Genomic DNA, 14286 nt, shown 5'->3' on the forward strand with positions numbered 1-14286 from the left:
TAACCCTGTCATATTCACTATGCTAATTACATAGAGATAGCTAACTTGGCTGTCTCGTTTAAATAGAAAGCGAGGCACCAGCTAACCCCATTAATCTAATCTCCACACTACCTTGATGAGCTGCCCGCCATGTCAGATTGCGTAAGGCTAGCCTTACACACTCTAACTATTTACAAAAGCTGGGTGGGTCATCTTGAGTTTGATCATTTACGGCGACGGTTGAGATGAGTCCATCATCAGACATATACAAGAATCAGATTCACTTTTCTTGTTTTTGTGTATAAAGAATCAGATTCATAGTACCGTACTCGACAGAACACATGCTTTTTTTTCCTTGCGCTCTCTATTTTAGCGGACTAGAAGAATTAGGAGAAAGAAACCAAGCAAGAGTGAGCAATGGGATCAGTAGCAAAGAATGGGTTGCAACAGTATCTCATACAGCTCCAACAACACCCTTTGAGAACCAAAGTCTCATCTTTTCTTCGACTTCACACCTTTCTTGATTTTCTAACTGATTTCCCTTGTTTTTGCTTTTTCTGATTTGATTGTGATGTGGGTATGCGTTTTCCAGTTTTTGTTTTGAATTTATTTTGGTCTGCAGGTGATAACGGCAGGAGTGCTGTCTGCGATCACTGATATAGTGGCGCAGAAGCTCTCTGGCCTCCAGAAACTTCAGCTCAGACGGCTCCTTCTCAAAGTGGTACTGTTCTTTATGTAGTGTGTGAGTAAGATTACTGATGTGTGCTGCATATCTTGTGTTGATTCGACAATTTGTGTAGTAACTGAGCCAAGATTGACATAAGTGCAGCTTTTTGGCTCTGTCTATGCCGGACCGTTCGGGCATTTTTTTCACATACTGCTGGACAAACTTTTCAAGGGGAGGAAAGACACAAAAACTGTTGCCAAGAAGGTATTTCCCACATCTATGGTAATACTTACTTTGTTTCTCGATTCTCTCAATACTCTAAGTTAAATTGGCAAATGAAATCATTTCAGGTGGTGTTGGAGCAACTGACATCTTCCCCTTGGAACAATATGTTTTTCATGATTTACTATGGGGTCGTTGTTGAAGGTGAGTTTCCTAAACATCATCAGCTGATCATGTGTAATTATGGAAGGTATTAAGTATTAACTTGCTGCACATTCTTAAACATTGCTCCTGTTATGTGGAGCATTCATTCATCTTAGCGTAACAAAATCACCTTAGCATTCATCTTCTGTACGTAAATTTCGGAATTGGGGCATGTATTGCTTGCAAGTATATGATCATGTAGCTCAGAAGAAGCAGTTTCGTGTCTCTATTACAAGTTATATTTCTGAGCTACAAAACTGTTTTTTCGATCTAATGCCAGAATTTTAATGATCTAAATTTGATAATGAGCATAGGAAGACCCTGGATCCATGTGCAATCTAAGATCAAGAAGGACTATCCGATCGTGCAGTATACAGCATGGACGGTAAGCGAGACTAGCTTTCCTTTTTCTTTCAAGTCTCAATTATCCTGTTCTCAAGCGACAAGGATTAATTTGAGTCCAATACTATGCAGTTCTGGCCAGTGGTTGGATGGGTAAATCATCAGTATGTGCCTCTGCAGTTTAGAGTTGTCGTCCAAAGTCTCGTTGGCTGTTTCTGGTACAATGCTTTCATTTTTCATCTTGACAACCTCTGATGCTCAGATTACTTATGTCTCTGTTTTAGTTTCTAATGCCTGTTTTTTCAGGGCAATATTTCTGAATCTCAGAGCAAGATCCAAAGGTTAAGAAGCTCTCATGTAAAAGGAGGGATGTTCAAACTTCAAACTAGCAACTTGTCCTGTTTTCTGTATCAATGTTGTCCCATTAAATATTGGAAGAAGTGGTACTGTTCTTTAGAAATTGGTATTCATCCAAGTTTTGTAATATATATTGGGATAAAATAAGTGACATTTTATCAATTTCTAAAATTATTCTCCCATTAAAACCCATAACCAACAAATTTTCGAAAGAAGACAAAAGAGACTTTTTTGTACAAGTGAGGGCTATTTGTAATTTGAGAGGGCTATTTGCACGTATATCCCACCAGGTTGGGTGGGATTCATATTATGCATTTACAATATTAGCAATGTTTGTAGAAAACATAAATTAGAGCAATCTTCAATCCTTCCGTATAATTGTGAATAAGGGGAAATTCTAATCTAAATTGAGTTGGGTCGTTTTTGAATTAATTATATGATAATTGTAATATATTTATTATGTGATTGATATATAATTTAGAGAAAATAATCAATTACATTATAAATGTATTGCATATATTTTGTAATCGATTTAGTTCGCCCAATTTTAATAATTTGAATAATAAATTTATGGAATGACAATCCCAATAATCTGTTTGAAGGAAGGACAAAGCTTTGACTTTTTCTGTTGTTATAAGAGTTGAACAATAACTTCTAATATATATATATATATATATATCGAAGATGGAAACTATATATGAAAAGAAATAAGGAAAAGTAAATAAAATAAATAAAGTCATGTAAGACGAAAGCAAGGATTCAAGACCTATGAAGTAATCAAAATCAGACCAACATTTGAACTAAAAAAAAAAAAGCATTTGAATTACCCATTATTTTGTTTTTATCCTAAAATAATTGCTTTTTCAAATTTGTGATTAATTTTTCTCTCTTTCTCATAAAAGAATAACTTCAAGAACATATATATATATATATATATAATATGCTATAATACACGAATACTTTAAAAAATTACTCGATGCAGTATCCGCGTGTCCGAAAAATTTTTAAAAAAAAAGAAAAAAGGGACACGCGTGTCCGGTACGTTTGAATTTTTTTATTATTTCAAAAAAAATTGGGCTTTTTTTTTTTAAAAAAAAAAGGAATTTTGACTAATAAAAAATAAAACAAAAATTAACTCACTCATCTCAACTAAAAGTTTTGAGAAAAAATTACTAAAAATTATGGAGATGGTCATGATGGTTTAATTAATTTGAACATTTTTTACATTTTTTGGTGTCATTGTGTTTGTGTCGCCATGTCCGTGTTTATGCACCATACATTTTATGTATGAGTAAATTATACTGAACTCCTATAAACTTTAGCATAATTATAAATATTTATTGTTTATAAAAAACTACTAATATTCCTGATTTTATTAGCCATACAATAACTAGTTCATTCCGATTTTCGTTAGGTTTACATCACTTTTTGTGGTGAACTTGTTAAAATATTTTTGTACACTATGAAATAATTCTACTTATATTTTAAAATTTTGCACATCTTTTTTATGGATTAGAAGGACAAGAAAAAAATTTCACCTCGTTAGTTTTTTAAAAATGATTTTTCAAATTTTTTGTCCGAAAAAAAAAGAGCAAGGGCAAAGTAGATATTACCAGACCTTCGTCCAAAATTCGGATATGTTACATAATTTCATCAAACTTAAGGGATATTGATAACTTTCCAAACAACACGATTTAAATTTACATCAAATTTCACATATATTGCACGTCATTTTTACATCAAATTTTCAAAGTACATGTTGAATTAGCTTAATGAAAAAACTACAATTTTAGTCTTATAAGTTAAGGGACAATAATTTTGGTTCTATCCATATTAAAATTCAAAATTTCGTCGTATAACTGTAAAAGTTGGAACAATTTTAGTCCTTTTTCGGTCAATTTGATCGAAAACTCCTACATTGTTAACCATGTCAACACTTAAAATGGGGCTTTCCCAATGAATTTGATTGCATGAAAGTCCAACACACACATATATATATATATATATTAAATGATTTGGCAAAAAGAAATTACAACTTGAAAAAATTTACCCATCAAATTGTAATTCTCTTTTTACCAAGTTATTTCCCAAAATAAAATAAAATTTGAATTGTTATGTAATCAAATTCACAAAAAAACACTTATTTAGGTATTAACATAGTTGATGACGTGAATTTTTTTGATTATATAATAAATATAATATATTTATCATTAATTACACTAAAAAAATATATCACACTTATTATATATAATAATAATATGTTCAAGTTTGAAAAAATATGATGAATGTTAGAATTTTTTTCTTCTTTACCCGGGGGGGGGGGGGGGTACGTATATATTTGGAGAAGCGTTCTACAAGTTGAAAGTCAATCCTCAACTGCCTTAAACTAAAATAACTACATCGCCACTTGAAACATCAACCCCCAAACCCCTGACACAGTCTAATTCATTAACCCATTCAAATGCTGAATTTTATTCTTTTCCCAGTCTACAATTTCAATTCATTGTCAACATTCAAACACAGTATATCCCATTTCCCCCTCTATATAAACACTTGTGCACCATGCAAGATTCTTGTCTCCCATCAATCCTTACTCTCCACTTCAATACCTTCTTACAAGATAAACAGAAATCACAAGCAACAAACTCTGCGCCATCCGGAAGAAAAATGGCAACCTTAAAACCATCCAGCTTGTTCTTGAATTCTTCCATTTCTTCTTCCTCCAATTCAAAGCAAAGAGGAATCATTAGGGCTACCATCAATATCCCGAATCGGGTCAACAATATTTCTCTTCCGGGACTTCAAACAAGAGGATTAATGGCGGAGCAACTGCAGGATCAGTTGCACAAATGCACGGACATACCGCTTAGTCCTGTCTATGTTGAGACGGTTACAAGAAATGAGAGAAATGGGCCCGATTCATTGGTTGTGGAGAAGCTTTACGCGATCTTGGAGGCGGTTGCAGATAGAGTTGAGATGCACAATAATATTGGTGATCAAAGAACCAACTGGAATAGCCTTCTATTAACATCTATCAACGCTCTCACTCTCGCTGCCGCCACCATGGCGGGCATTGCCGCCATCAGCGCCGGTGCTCCTGCGGTGGCGATAAAGCTTTCTTCCACACTCATGTACGTGGCGGCTACCGGGATGCTTTCGGTTGTGAATAAAATCCAACCATCTCAGCTTGCCGAAGAACAAAGAAACGCTGCAAGATTGTTCAAGCAGCTCCAGTGTCAAATTGAGACCACTCTATCCATTGGAAATCCCACTGCATTTGATGTTAAGGAAATGATGGACAAAGTCTTGGCTCTCGATAAGGCGTATCCACTTCCTCTCCTCGGGGCGATGCTCCAAAAGTTTCCGGCTACTGTGGAACCCGCTGTGTGGTGGCCGGAGCAGAGAAGAAAACAGCCCAGAACAGGAAATGATCAATCTTACAATGGCTGGGACGGGAAATTGGAGGAGGAAATGAGAGAAATAATTAACGTGATAAGAAGAAAGGATGAGGAAGATTACTTGAGGTTGGGAGGAAAAGCACTAAAACTGAACAAAATTCTGGCCGTAAGTGGCCCCGTGCTGACGGGTTTGGCAGCCGTAGGGTCCGCGCTTGTGGGCTCGCCTTCTCACGGCAGCTGGGCTGTGGTGTTGGGGGTTGTAGGCGGCGCGTTGGCTAGTGTGGTGAACTCTTTTGAGCACGGCGGGCAAGTGGGGATGGTGTTTGAAATGTACAGGAGCAATGCCGGATTCTTTAAGCAGATGGAAGAGTCGATTGAATCAAACTTGGAGGAGGAGGATTTGGAAAGAAGGGAGAACGGACAAGTGTTTGAAATGAAGGTTGGTTTGCAGTTGGGAAGGAGTTTATCTCAGCTGCGAGAAATGGCGGCGGCTTCTTCTGTTAAAGGGGAAGACATGGACGAGTTTGCGAGCAAGCTTTTCTAGATCAGTTCATTTGTGTCCATGGAGTAGTTGCAGTAAACATTTTTTTGTGGTTACATTATTAAATGTAAAGCTAACGTAGTTTTATGTAAATTTAGGGCATACCAAATTCATTCTTTTATTACTTTTTAATTTGTACATCATACATTTTCACAAGTAAATGCTATGTTCCTGTTTTCTTAGATTACCGGTGCGAATTTCTTGGATCAATTGACTAAAAAATATCGTATGGATTTTACAGTTTTTGGTAAATTTCAGTTGTGTTCTTTGAGGTTTTGCAAGAACATTAGTAATTATGATAGAAGTGGATGTAATTTTATCTAAAATTCTATCTTTATCACTTTGTTTTTCTCTCTTTAGGAAGCAGAAAATTGTGAAAGGATCAAATAAATGGAATTTGTGAGGGTTGGTTGGGAAATTCTAATTTGGTTGGATTTGAAATAATTATATAGTAAATATAATATACTTATCATGTGATTCGTGTACAGTTTAATAATAAAAGTGATTTATCACATAATAAACGTATTATATTTATTTTATAATTAATTTAATTCGATAAAACTTAATTTGAATAATAATTGATGGTGAAGATAAATTTGGAGAAGTAGTCTCCAGGTTGAAAGTCAAAGGCATAACTGCCCCAAACAAAAATACAGATAATAGCGACCACCATTTTGAAGAAGGCCAGAAACAGTCCATTAATTAACCGGTTCAAATTATCAGACCTTGGAATATTATTTTCAATTCATCTTTCCACAGTCAACACTTTCAATTCTCCCTCTCTCTCTATATATACCATACAATCCCATTCTTCCATTTAATTCTCCCAACACTTGAGTGAAGAATTTTTGTTCAAATCAAATTTGATTGAATTAAATTATTAATTTTTTTTAATTATATATCAATCATACAATAAATATATTACATTTTCTATATAAGTGATTTAGATTTGATGAATCTGAATTCGGCCAATAATTTCCCATTTCGTCTCAGCAGACATTAATTCTGCAAAAACCTTAAAAAACAGAGAAAGAAAAACCACATACCCACACCCATTCACACCTTAGATATATACACACATAAGAAATAGAAAATGGGCAGCTAAAAGAGCGTCCAGCGAATTAGTAAAGCTATGATGATCGTGTGAATGATGTAAATTCAATTCATCATGTGAATATTATATTTGTTATGTGATTGATTTAATTTAATCAAACTTAATTTAGGTAGAATATACCTATAAATTTAGGTGATGTATATCAACCAAAACCCAATTCATTTTAATTTACTCATTTTTGTAAATCATAGTTGTTCAGAAGTAAATGAAGCGATAAATAAGATTAGTCCAAGTAATTGGTTGACTGCTATCTAATTGACGATTCTCCTCCATCCACTGAAAATTTTCAACCACATTATTTAACTTTGTAATTTACAAGAAATCCAAGGACTGACATGCAAATATAAGAACACGTACAATGCAGTGCGCCAAATTCTAACTTCTTTGGAAGACCTATAGACACCCAAGTCAACTTTCAATTCGAAACAGGGCCGGACTGTATAATTCAAAGAATCCAAGGACTGATATTAAATATAAGGACATGGAGCCCCCAATTTCTAGATACTTTAAAAGACAACGAACTTTCAATTCAAATACCGGTCTGGAAGGTTAAGCTACTTGGATTTTGGCCTTCTCCGTTTGCTCTTCCTCCTCCTCTCCATTTTCCGGTCAACCCTCTCGTCAAAATCTCCTCTGCTCCAAAAGACATCGAGGCGGATCCTGGAATTAGAATTTAGAAAAGCAACAATGATCCAGGTTCTATTCGCCCTGATATTCGCGGAGATGGCGCTGATCGTGCTGTTCATTTTCAAGAACCCGCTAAGAAAGACGGTGATAATGGGCCTGGATCGGATCAAGCGCGGGAGTGGCCCAATCGTCGTGCAGACGGTCGGGGGAACAGTATTCGTGGTCATGCTGGCGACCTTGTACAATGCGGTGGCGATCAAGAGGCGTCAGATGCGAGATGCTACCACCGATTCTACGGATCAGATTCTCTGTGCTAGGCACCTTCTTGGAGCTTCTCTCATGGGTAATTGTTCATACAAGTCTTTTTTGTTCTTTTATTCTGCAGCGGAAATACTAGTGTTTCTGTTTTCTTTCGAGAAATCATCACGGATTGAATGAATGGACTCGTTATACATTTTTTTTGCTGTATGAAATTGGATTCATTATAGCTTCATCTGGTAGTTGATTTATTTAAGAGATTTCGTATTTTCTTCTCGGTCGTTGAATTACAATCTTCTGTAGCATTGTTCGATTTCGTTTGTGTAAGAAACAAAAATACATTACTGATAGGATTGGAGATGCAATGCATTATGCATGCGAAATGCATGAATCCCTGCCTTTTGAGGTCCTCTGCATTTTGCCCAATATTGATTTGATACCTTATTGCTTTGAATATGCATTAATGCTGCGACATTATAGCTCTTCTTTTTCTTGTATGAACAACACATTCTTTATACCTTGAGCAGTGCCTTTACTGGTTTCTGTAGATTGGCTCTCCATTTTGATGAAGTTTATGCAGATTACCAGCCAGATTGTGGCTTCAACGAATGTCTAACCTCTATACCGTTTAACCTTCCTTTTGCTTTCCCTTATTTGAGTTCAGTGTCCCTTTTTGTGTATCCATCCAACTACCATTTTCCAATTATTTAAAGAACCAATTCTGTTCAGGGTTCTCGCTATTCCTCGTGCTGACCATTGACAGACTGCACCATTACATCCGAGAACTGCGTATATGGAGGAAGAGCATAGAAGCTTTGAAGAAACAAAACCAAGCTCTTGAGGATGAGAAGCCTGCAGTTTCTAAGCAAATCAAAGTCATGGAAGAAGAGAAGGCCACATTGCAGGAAAGGATAAAGGAGCTTGAGACACAGCTCGAGGAAAAGAGTAAAGAGGCAAGCCGTGCCGGAGCCAGTGCAGTAGCTTTAAAGAAGCAGTCAGATGGGTTTCTTATCGAATACGAACGGTTGCTTGAAGAAAACCAGAAGCTCCGCAGCCAGCTGCAGTCTCTTGATAGGAAATTCTCTTATTCTGATATAAAGAAATTTCTATGAGGGGAACATTACCACATTACTCATGTGGGGGTTCATTTTTTCCTTTCCTTTGGTATCCTATTTTAGCTCATTCTTTGATTGTTTTACAACATAGTAGTAGTTTCATGGATTACTAATGTATGATCATGAGGCAGTTATAGTTAGCAAGTTATGTTGTTGCTCTATACCAAATTGTAATATCATAAGTTGGAGAAATATATCAAGAAGTAGACTATGTTGTGCCACTGGTGCTCTTTTCGGTTTATATGCCACAACGTTTCATGGATCATATGAATGATTTTACCTCAAAATGTTTCTTTCTGGTGGATAAGTATTTTTCGCACTGATGATCCCAAGTTCGATCACATTCAGACTCCCATTTAATATTCTTAAAGCAAATAATTGTACATATTAGGTTAAACAGGGAGTGTATATTTACATTATAATCTTCAGGGCAAAAGCCAACACCTTTCAAAACCAACTGTTTTAACCACATTTTTTGCAAACAGATGAACATAGTAACTATGCTCAACACTAAAAGGGAGGTTGTCTAAGCAGCCTCAGCAAACCCAACTCTCAGTTTGCCATAGTCAAACACGGTGTGGTATGGACCCATGAAAATATCTCCCAGGATCCTGCATATAACATTCACAGCATCAAAAAGGTCATCAGCACATTAAGGTAGAAATTGTCCAAAAAAAGTTGGCAATGAATTTGAAACTCAGGCGATAATTACCAGAGAGGACCGCGAGGAGGAGGAATATCTAGACCGCTGAAACCACTGATGCACTGTGCTTCAGCACCCTCGCCCACCTTAAGTATGTACTGATTAACACCAGAAAAGCACCATTATCCACCATCTCAGGGTCAAATTTAAAACACGAATAAACAGCAACATCAATGCTCAAGTATATTCCAAATGAACTTCTACCTGTTCTGCGGACAACTTAAACTCTTTTCCACCAATTGTGAAGGAAACACTAGGCATAGAAGGGATCCTTCCACAGTCAACTGCTGATTCTCCCAGTGGACTCGGTAGACGCTCGCAAAGCTGCAATTTCGACAGTCCCTCATGTCCAGGATGAGATGAGACAGTAAAACTACAAACTAACAGCATAGTAGTACACAAAGTGTACCTCATTAGCATAGCTTAAAATGCGGTCTTGAGTCTTGTTTTGCTCGAGTTGGTTTTTCATCCACACAATGGCCATTTCACAAGCAGGGCACATAGCATCGTGCAAGCTAGATGATCTGCCACCTTGTTCATCCACAACACTCTCGATGCCCCCACTATGCGGAGACATAATCAGCATCAAAAGATTTGAAGAGAAATATTACTCTCACAAAGTATTCGTTAAGGTTTTGCGAATTCAAGAATAAGAACTTCTCCAAATGTACACTAAAGGCAGTTGAAGGAACTAACCTGACACCACGAGTCCCGTCGAAAGTGCATAACCCGACTTGGGAGCATATCTTCTCTGGTTTTGCCTGTGGAATATAGAATCACGATCAGCCCACAAGAACAAGCAGGCATATCTCCAAAAGCTGGGAGAAAATGCAAATGACATCACATGCTAGATAGCAGGTCCCTACCTCGGCCAAGAGAAGATCCAGAATGGTTTGCCCATATTGTTCAACCACGGACTTGCATTCTTGGCTAACAACTCCAGAGGCTCCTATGGCTCGGTTAATCATGGCAATCACAGTCTACAAACAGACAAGAAACAAGAACACACAAGTATTACGAAGCTGATTGGCAACCCAAGAAAGTATGGCGTTATAGATATGTTTGATTGATATGAGCGAAAAACATACTGTTGGACCAGCTATAAGAGAAGTGCCAGAGTCTGCAATTGCTGAGCATCGACCACTGCAGTAACCTAAGAAAAAAAATGATGACTATATCATTGGAAGGAAACATTATATCAGCCTTTCTTATAAATTACATGGGCAGCTAAATGACAACGTACCGGTTTTTTTTCCATCAATAAGAAAATCACCCATCTCAAACTGCCAGATATCCATCCAAAAAAAGTCAGAAAATGGTCCACAACATGAAAATACGGTCTTACCACCAAAAATTGTCTTGATAATCAACCTGCCAGTATCCTTTCTGTGTCACTGGAACATAGGTATGTTGGCCCTTGTAATGATTTGGATCAACGCCACCAAAGACAAGTTCACCACCCTTTTCTTCATTTTCATTCCGGTTGAGCCAAAATGAGAACACAGGCTCCTTAACAAGACCTTGTTTAACCATGTTGTACCTGCAAGAAATGCAAGTGCAGTAACAGAATGCAACCTACAAAGAATTATAGAAAAGGTAACCCATGGCAATAATAAGTACATGTATAACAAGGATAATCACCCCCTCCCTCAAAGCACACAACATGCTTTCTACAAAAAATAAAAAGAAAAAGATACCATCTCCGTGCCTAAAAGAGAAATAAAAATAGAAGAAACATGCAACTCATACCAGACAGGGGTTGCATTTCCAACTGAGATCTCTTGGAAACCAAGTCCCAGTATTCCATCAAACTTAGCCACCAAAAATGTAAGACCTGGTTCACTTGTTGCCTCAATAAACTCCTGAGCCAGATAATTACTCCGTCATGAGCCACTAGTCATTACTTATTTTTTAGAAATAATAAGTCAAACGAGGAAGTGGATAACCTGATACTTAACCACCAGATGACCAATATTGACATTATCCTCACTAAAGAATCCAGATATAGCTCCAGTTCCATATTGAATTGCAGCAGACTTTCCTGTAACGAAATGGTGCCAAGCTCAAAATTTATCCATGCTAGTTTTGGTCAATATATCTTTCAAGCAATAACAAATCCACCAAAATGCTTCTTATTGTTTTATATGTGACAAATATATGTGTCCATACATAATTATATAATTTTTAGAGAGAATCCATACGAAATATTTTGAACATCACGATCAACCCTGACACATATGAGAATACCTATAAGTCTGTAGATATATCTTTTTTCAGATGACCATATCACATTTTAGCACATAGTTACTCCAACTCGGCGACAAACTAGTCATATCACAGTAAAAAATTTCAGCATGATCCCAGAAAAACTGCAATTTTCAAATTTGAAACTTCAAATGTATAAAAGTACATGCAATCTCTAAGATTCATATTAATAGCAAATGTTTGAAGTTCAGAGATTTGCAAATTTATACAATCGGTAAGAGCAAAACAGAATTAAAACATACCATTCATTTTATAGGTACTTGACTGGCTTGACTTGTATTTGGAATGGACATAACACGGAAGCTGCACCAAAATACACCACATTTCAAATTTCTAGTCATTCTCTAACAAATCAATGCATATGACGTACAACGATTCATTTATTTTACATAAACCTTATCAAATGTTTTAACAGTCAATACTTACAGAAAAATAGCATTTTGAAGATGGAACCCACAGATTGGAGCTACCAGTATCAAAAATAACAGTGAATTTCTGAGGGGGAGTGCCAATACCAATCTCTCCATAGTACTGAGCATCCATGTAGTTCTCCAATTCTACAATGTCGCTGTCAGCATTGTTCACCACTTTACCTAGGGGACTATACTTCCTTACTGGAACTCGCCCTTCCTTGGACTCAAGACGAGCAGCAAGCCGGCTGTTTCCATCCAACTTCAACTTCTTCACTCTTATTCTGATCAGAGCATCATCTGATGCAGAAAATGCAAGAGAAAACAATAGGCTTGAAAGGAAAAGGTTGAAGGCAAGAGTTCTGAATCTGATTCCCATTTTGGCCTATAAAATCAATTTAACATGTGAGTTCGTTACTTACATACATGCATGATAACAAGTAACCACACAAATTAGAAGTTAAAGCAAAAGCAAGTTGCCTCTATATATATTTATCACAAACTAAAACAAGATAAAACTCAATCAGCCTCAACTTTGCTATATCTCAAGTACTCAAAGCAAGTCTTCATTTGTTTGCAGCTTTACATGAAACTCAACAAACTGAACTTTTAAAACTGAAGCAATGCCAAACTGATCGATCGGACATTTCAAATTTTCTCTTGCTACAATGAAACGCAGATGGCCGAAGATAATTCTAGAAAGAAATCATCAATAATATTCTTAACCAAAAAGTCTTCTGCGTTCTCTACTACATAATTTGATAGTAGTTAATACAATTCCCATGCAAAGTGAAAAATTTCAACAACTCATTCCTCCTATAAAAGGATTTCCTTTCTCCCCATTTTCAACATGAAACAACATATTCAGCCGGAAAGAGTAAAGGGAGATAAGACAACACCCCGGGAAAGAAAAGAACAACAAAAACGACGAACCTAATTAAGCAAGCATCAACAAGAACAAAAAACTCAACATTGACATTCATAAACTCACAATTACACAACCTATATCCTACATTAGATTTATCAAAACGTAAACATTGAAAAGGAAACTTAATCACAAGCAACTGCAAAATCAATGCAAGTATAAGATCTAACCCCAAAAACCTCTATATATCATTCTTCCCTCTTCCTGTTAGATTGTTGCTACTTAGAACAAGCTACCTTAAACAAAAAAGATCCAAAAGTTAACCAGAAACCCAGAGAAAATATACTTACAGAGAGCTGAAAGAATACGGATAAGTAAGAGAAAAAGCTTTGAGTGAAGAAACGACTGAATGGCAGTGTATAAATAGAAGAGAGAACCAACTTTCTTGAGAAAATCCTGACCCTTGGTTTAACTACCCGCTTTCTATTTACAGCCATTGGATATTAGATAAAAAAAGGTCGCGTTCACGAGATACTCGTTTGGGAGACGCTAAAAAGCGGGGCCAAAGAACATTCGAAGCTCTCTTTTGGGCAGGGTGGTCAGTTACGTCGCTGGCCCATGAGATTAGGATGCGCCACCAGATGTGAAGCGTCAGCTTTCCATCCAATCAGGTTTAAAAGATACGGGAACAGATTGGAAGGTGGGTAACGTGAGGGGGAAACGTTGTCGCTTTGAGGAGGGAATAAAACATACAACAATGAATGTGTAACTGAATTGTGACGTGTCAGCAAAGTATGGGAAGGTAGAGCAGCTTAACACGCGAGTGTTGCGTGTTTCCATGTTCCTCTTGTGTGAAAACCCGTTTTAAGGTTTCCCTTTTTTTTTTCTTTTCCCTTTTCTTTTGCTTTTTATGGGTCTTTTTAGGTTTGAAACTTTTGACAAATGAATGAAAATAGGAAAAAACAAAAAGGGTTTGTTGCAATTTAACTTTAATTATCGTATTACATTTTCTTGATCCATATAAGATTTTCAAAGGTGCACTTGTGTTTCCATGCTATAACAATTTCATTGTGGTCTGTTTGGATTTTTTAAAGTTTATTACACTATCTTTTTCTTTTTCTTTTGTTTTTTGGATATAAATACACGTAGATTGCATATGGTTTAAAAAATTATATTTAGTATGTTCGGAGTTTGTTTCTATTTAATAAATAGATACTAC

The 14286-nt window shown here is 36.4% G+C and overlaps 4 protein-coding genes across 6 annotated transcripts; 3 read left to right on the top strand and 1 right to left on the bottom strand.

Moving 5' to 3' along the window:
* Positions 1-273: 273 nt before the first annotated feature.
* LOC105167994 (peroxisomal membrane protein PMP22) lies at positions 274-1942 on the top strand. Its single transcript, XM_011087892.3, has 7 exons — positions 274-468; positions 602-700; positions 809-910; positions 997-1072; positions 1387-1457; positions 1547-1632; positions 1721-1942. The coding sequence occupies exons 1-7, from the start codon at positions 397-399 to the stop codon at positions 1758-1760; spliced, it is 546 nt and encodes a 181-aa protein (XP_011086194.1). The 5' UTR covers positions 274-396; the 3' UTR covers positions 1761-1942.
* A 2394-nt stretch (positions 1943-4336) lies between these two features.
* On the top strand, positions 4337-5892 carry LOC105168599 (putative F-box protein At4g22030). Its single transcript, XM_011088734.3, has one exon. It carries the CDS (start codon positions 4439-4441, stop codon positions 5711-5713), a length of 1275 nt encoding a protein of 424 aa, XP_011087036.2. The 5' UTR covers positions 4337-4438; the 3' UTR covers positions 5714-5892.
* Positions 5893-7347: 1455 nt separating this feature from the next.
* LOC105167996 (uncharacterized) lies at positions 7348-9045 on the top strand. Its single transcript, XM_011087893.3, has 2 exons — positions 7348-7794; positions 8439-9045. The coding sequence occupies exons 1-2, from the start codon at positions 7512-7514 to the stop codon at positions 8819-8821; spliced, it is 666 nt and encodes a 221-aa protein (XP_011086195.1). The 5' UTR covers positions 7348-7511; the 3' UTR covers positions 8822-9045.
* A 112-nt stretch (positions 9046-9157) lies between these two features.
* Positions 9158-13574, bottom strand: LOC105167997 (aspartic proteinase A1). Of its 3 annotated transcripts, none has more exons than XM_011087894.3 (14): positions 13418-13574; positions 12219-12587; positions 12035-12095; positions 11474-11568; positions 11277-11389; positions 10899-11067; positions 10771-10810; positions 10616-10680; positions 10394-10507; positions 10224-10288; positions 9937-10090; positions 9732-9851; positions 9537-9625; positions 9158-9435 (listed from the first exon to the last, which is right to left on the bottom strand). In XM_011087894.3, the coding sequence occupies exons 1-14, from the start codon at positions 13562-13564 to the stop codon at positions 9351-9353; spliced, it is 1686 nt and encodes a 561-aa protein (XP_011086196.1). In that variant the 5' UTR covers positions 13565-13574; the 3' UTR covers positions 9158-9350. The 3 variants fall into 3 exon arrangements, with proteins under 3 accessions (XP_011086196.1, XP_011086197.1, XP_088740342.1); XM_011087895.2 differs by lacking the exon at positions 13418-13574 and adding an exon at positions 13298-13363; XM_088884216.1 differs by lacking the exon at positions 13418-13574 and adding an exon at positions 13136-13154.
* Positions 13575-14286: the final 712 nt, after the last annotated feature.

The sequence above is a fragment of the Sesamum indicum genome, linkage group LG8 (assembly GCF_026168435.1).
Source record: "Sesamum indicum cultivar Baizhima isolate 11 linkage group LG8, ASM2616843v1, whole genome shotgun sequence".
NCBI lineage: Eukaryota > Viridiplantae > Streptophyta > Magnoliopsida > Lamiales > Pedaliaceae > Sesamum > Sesamum indicum.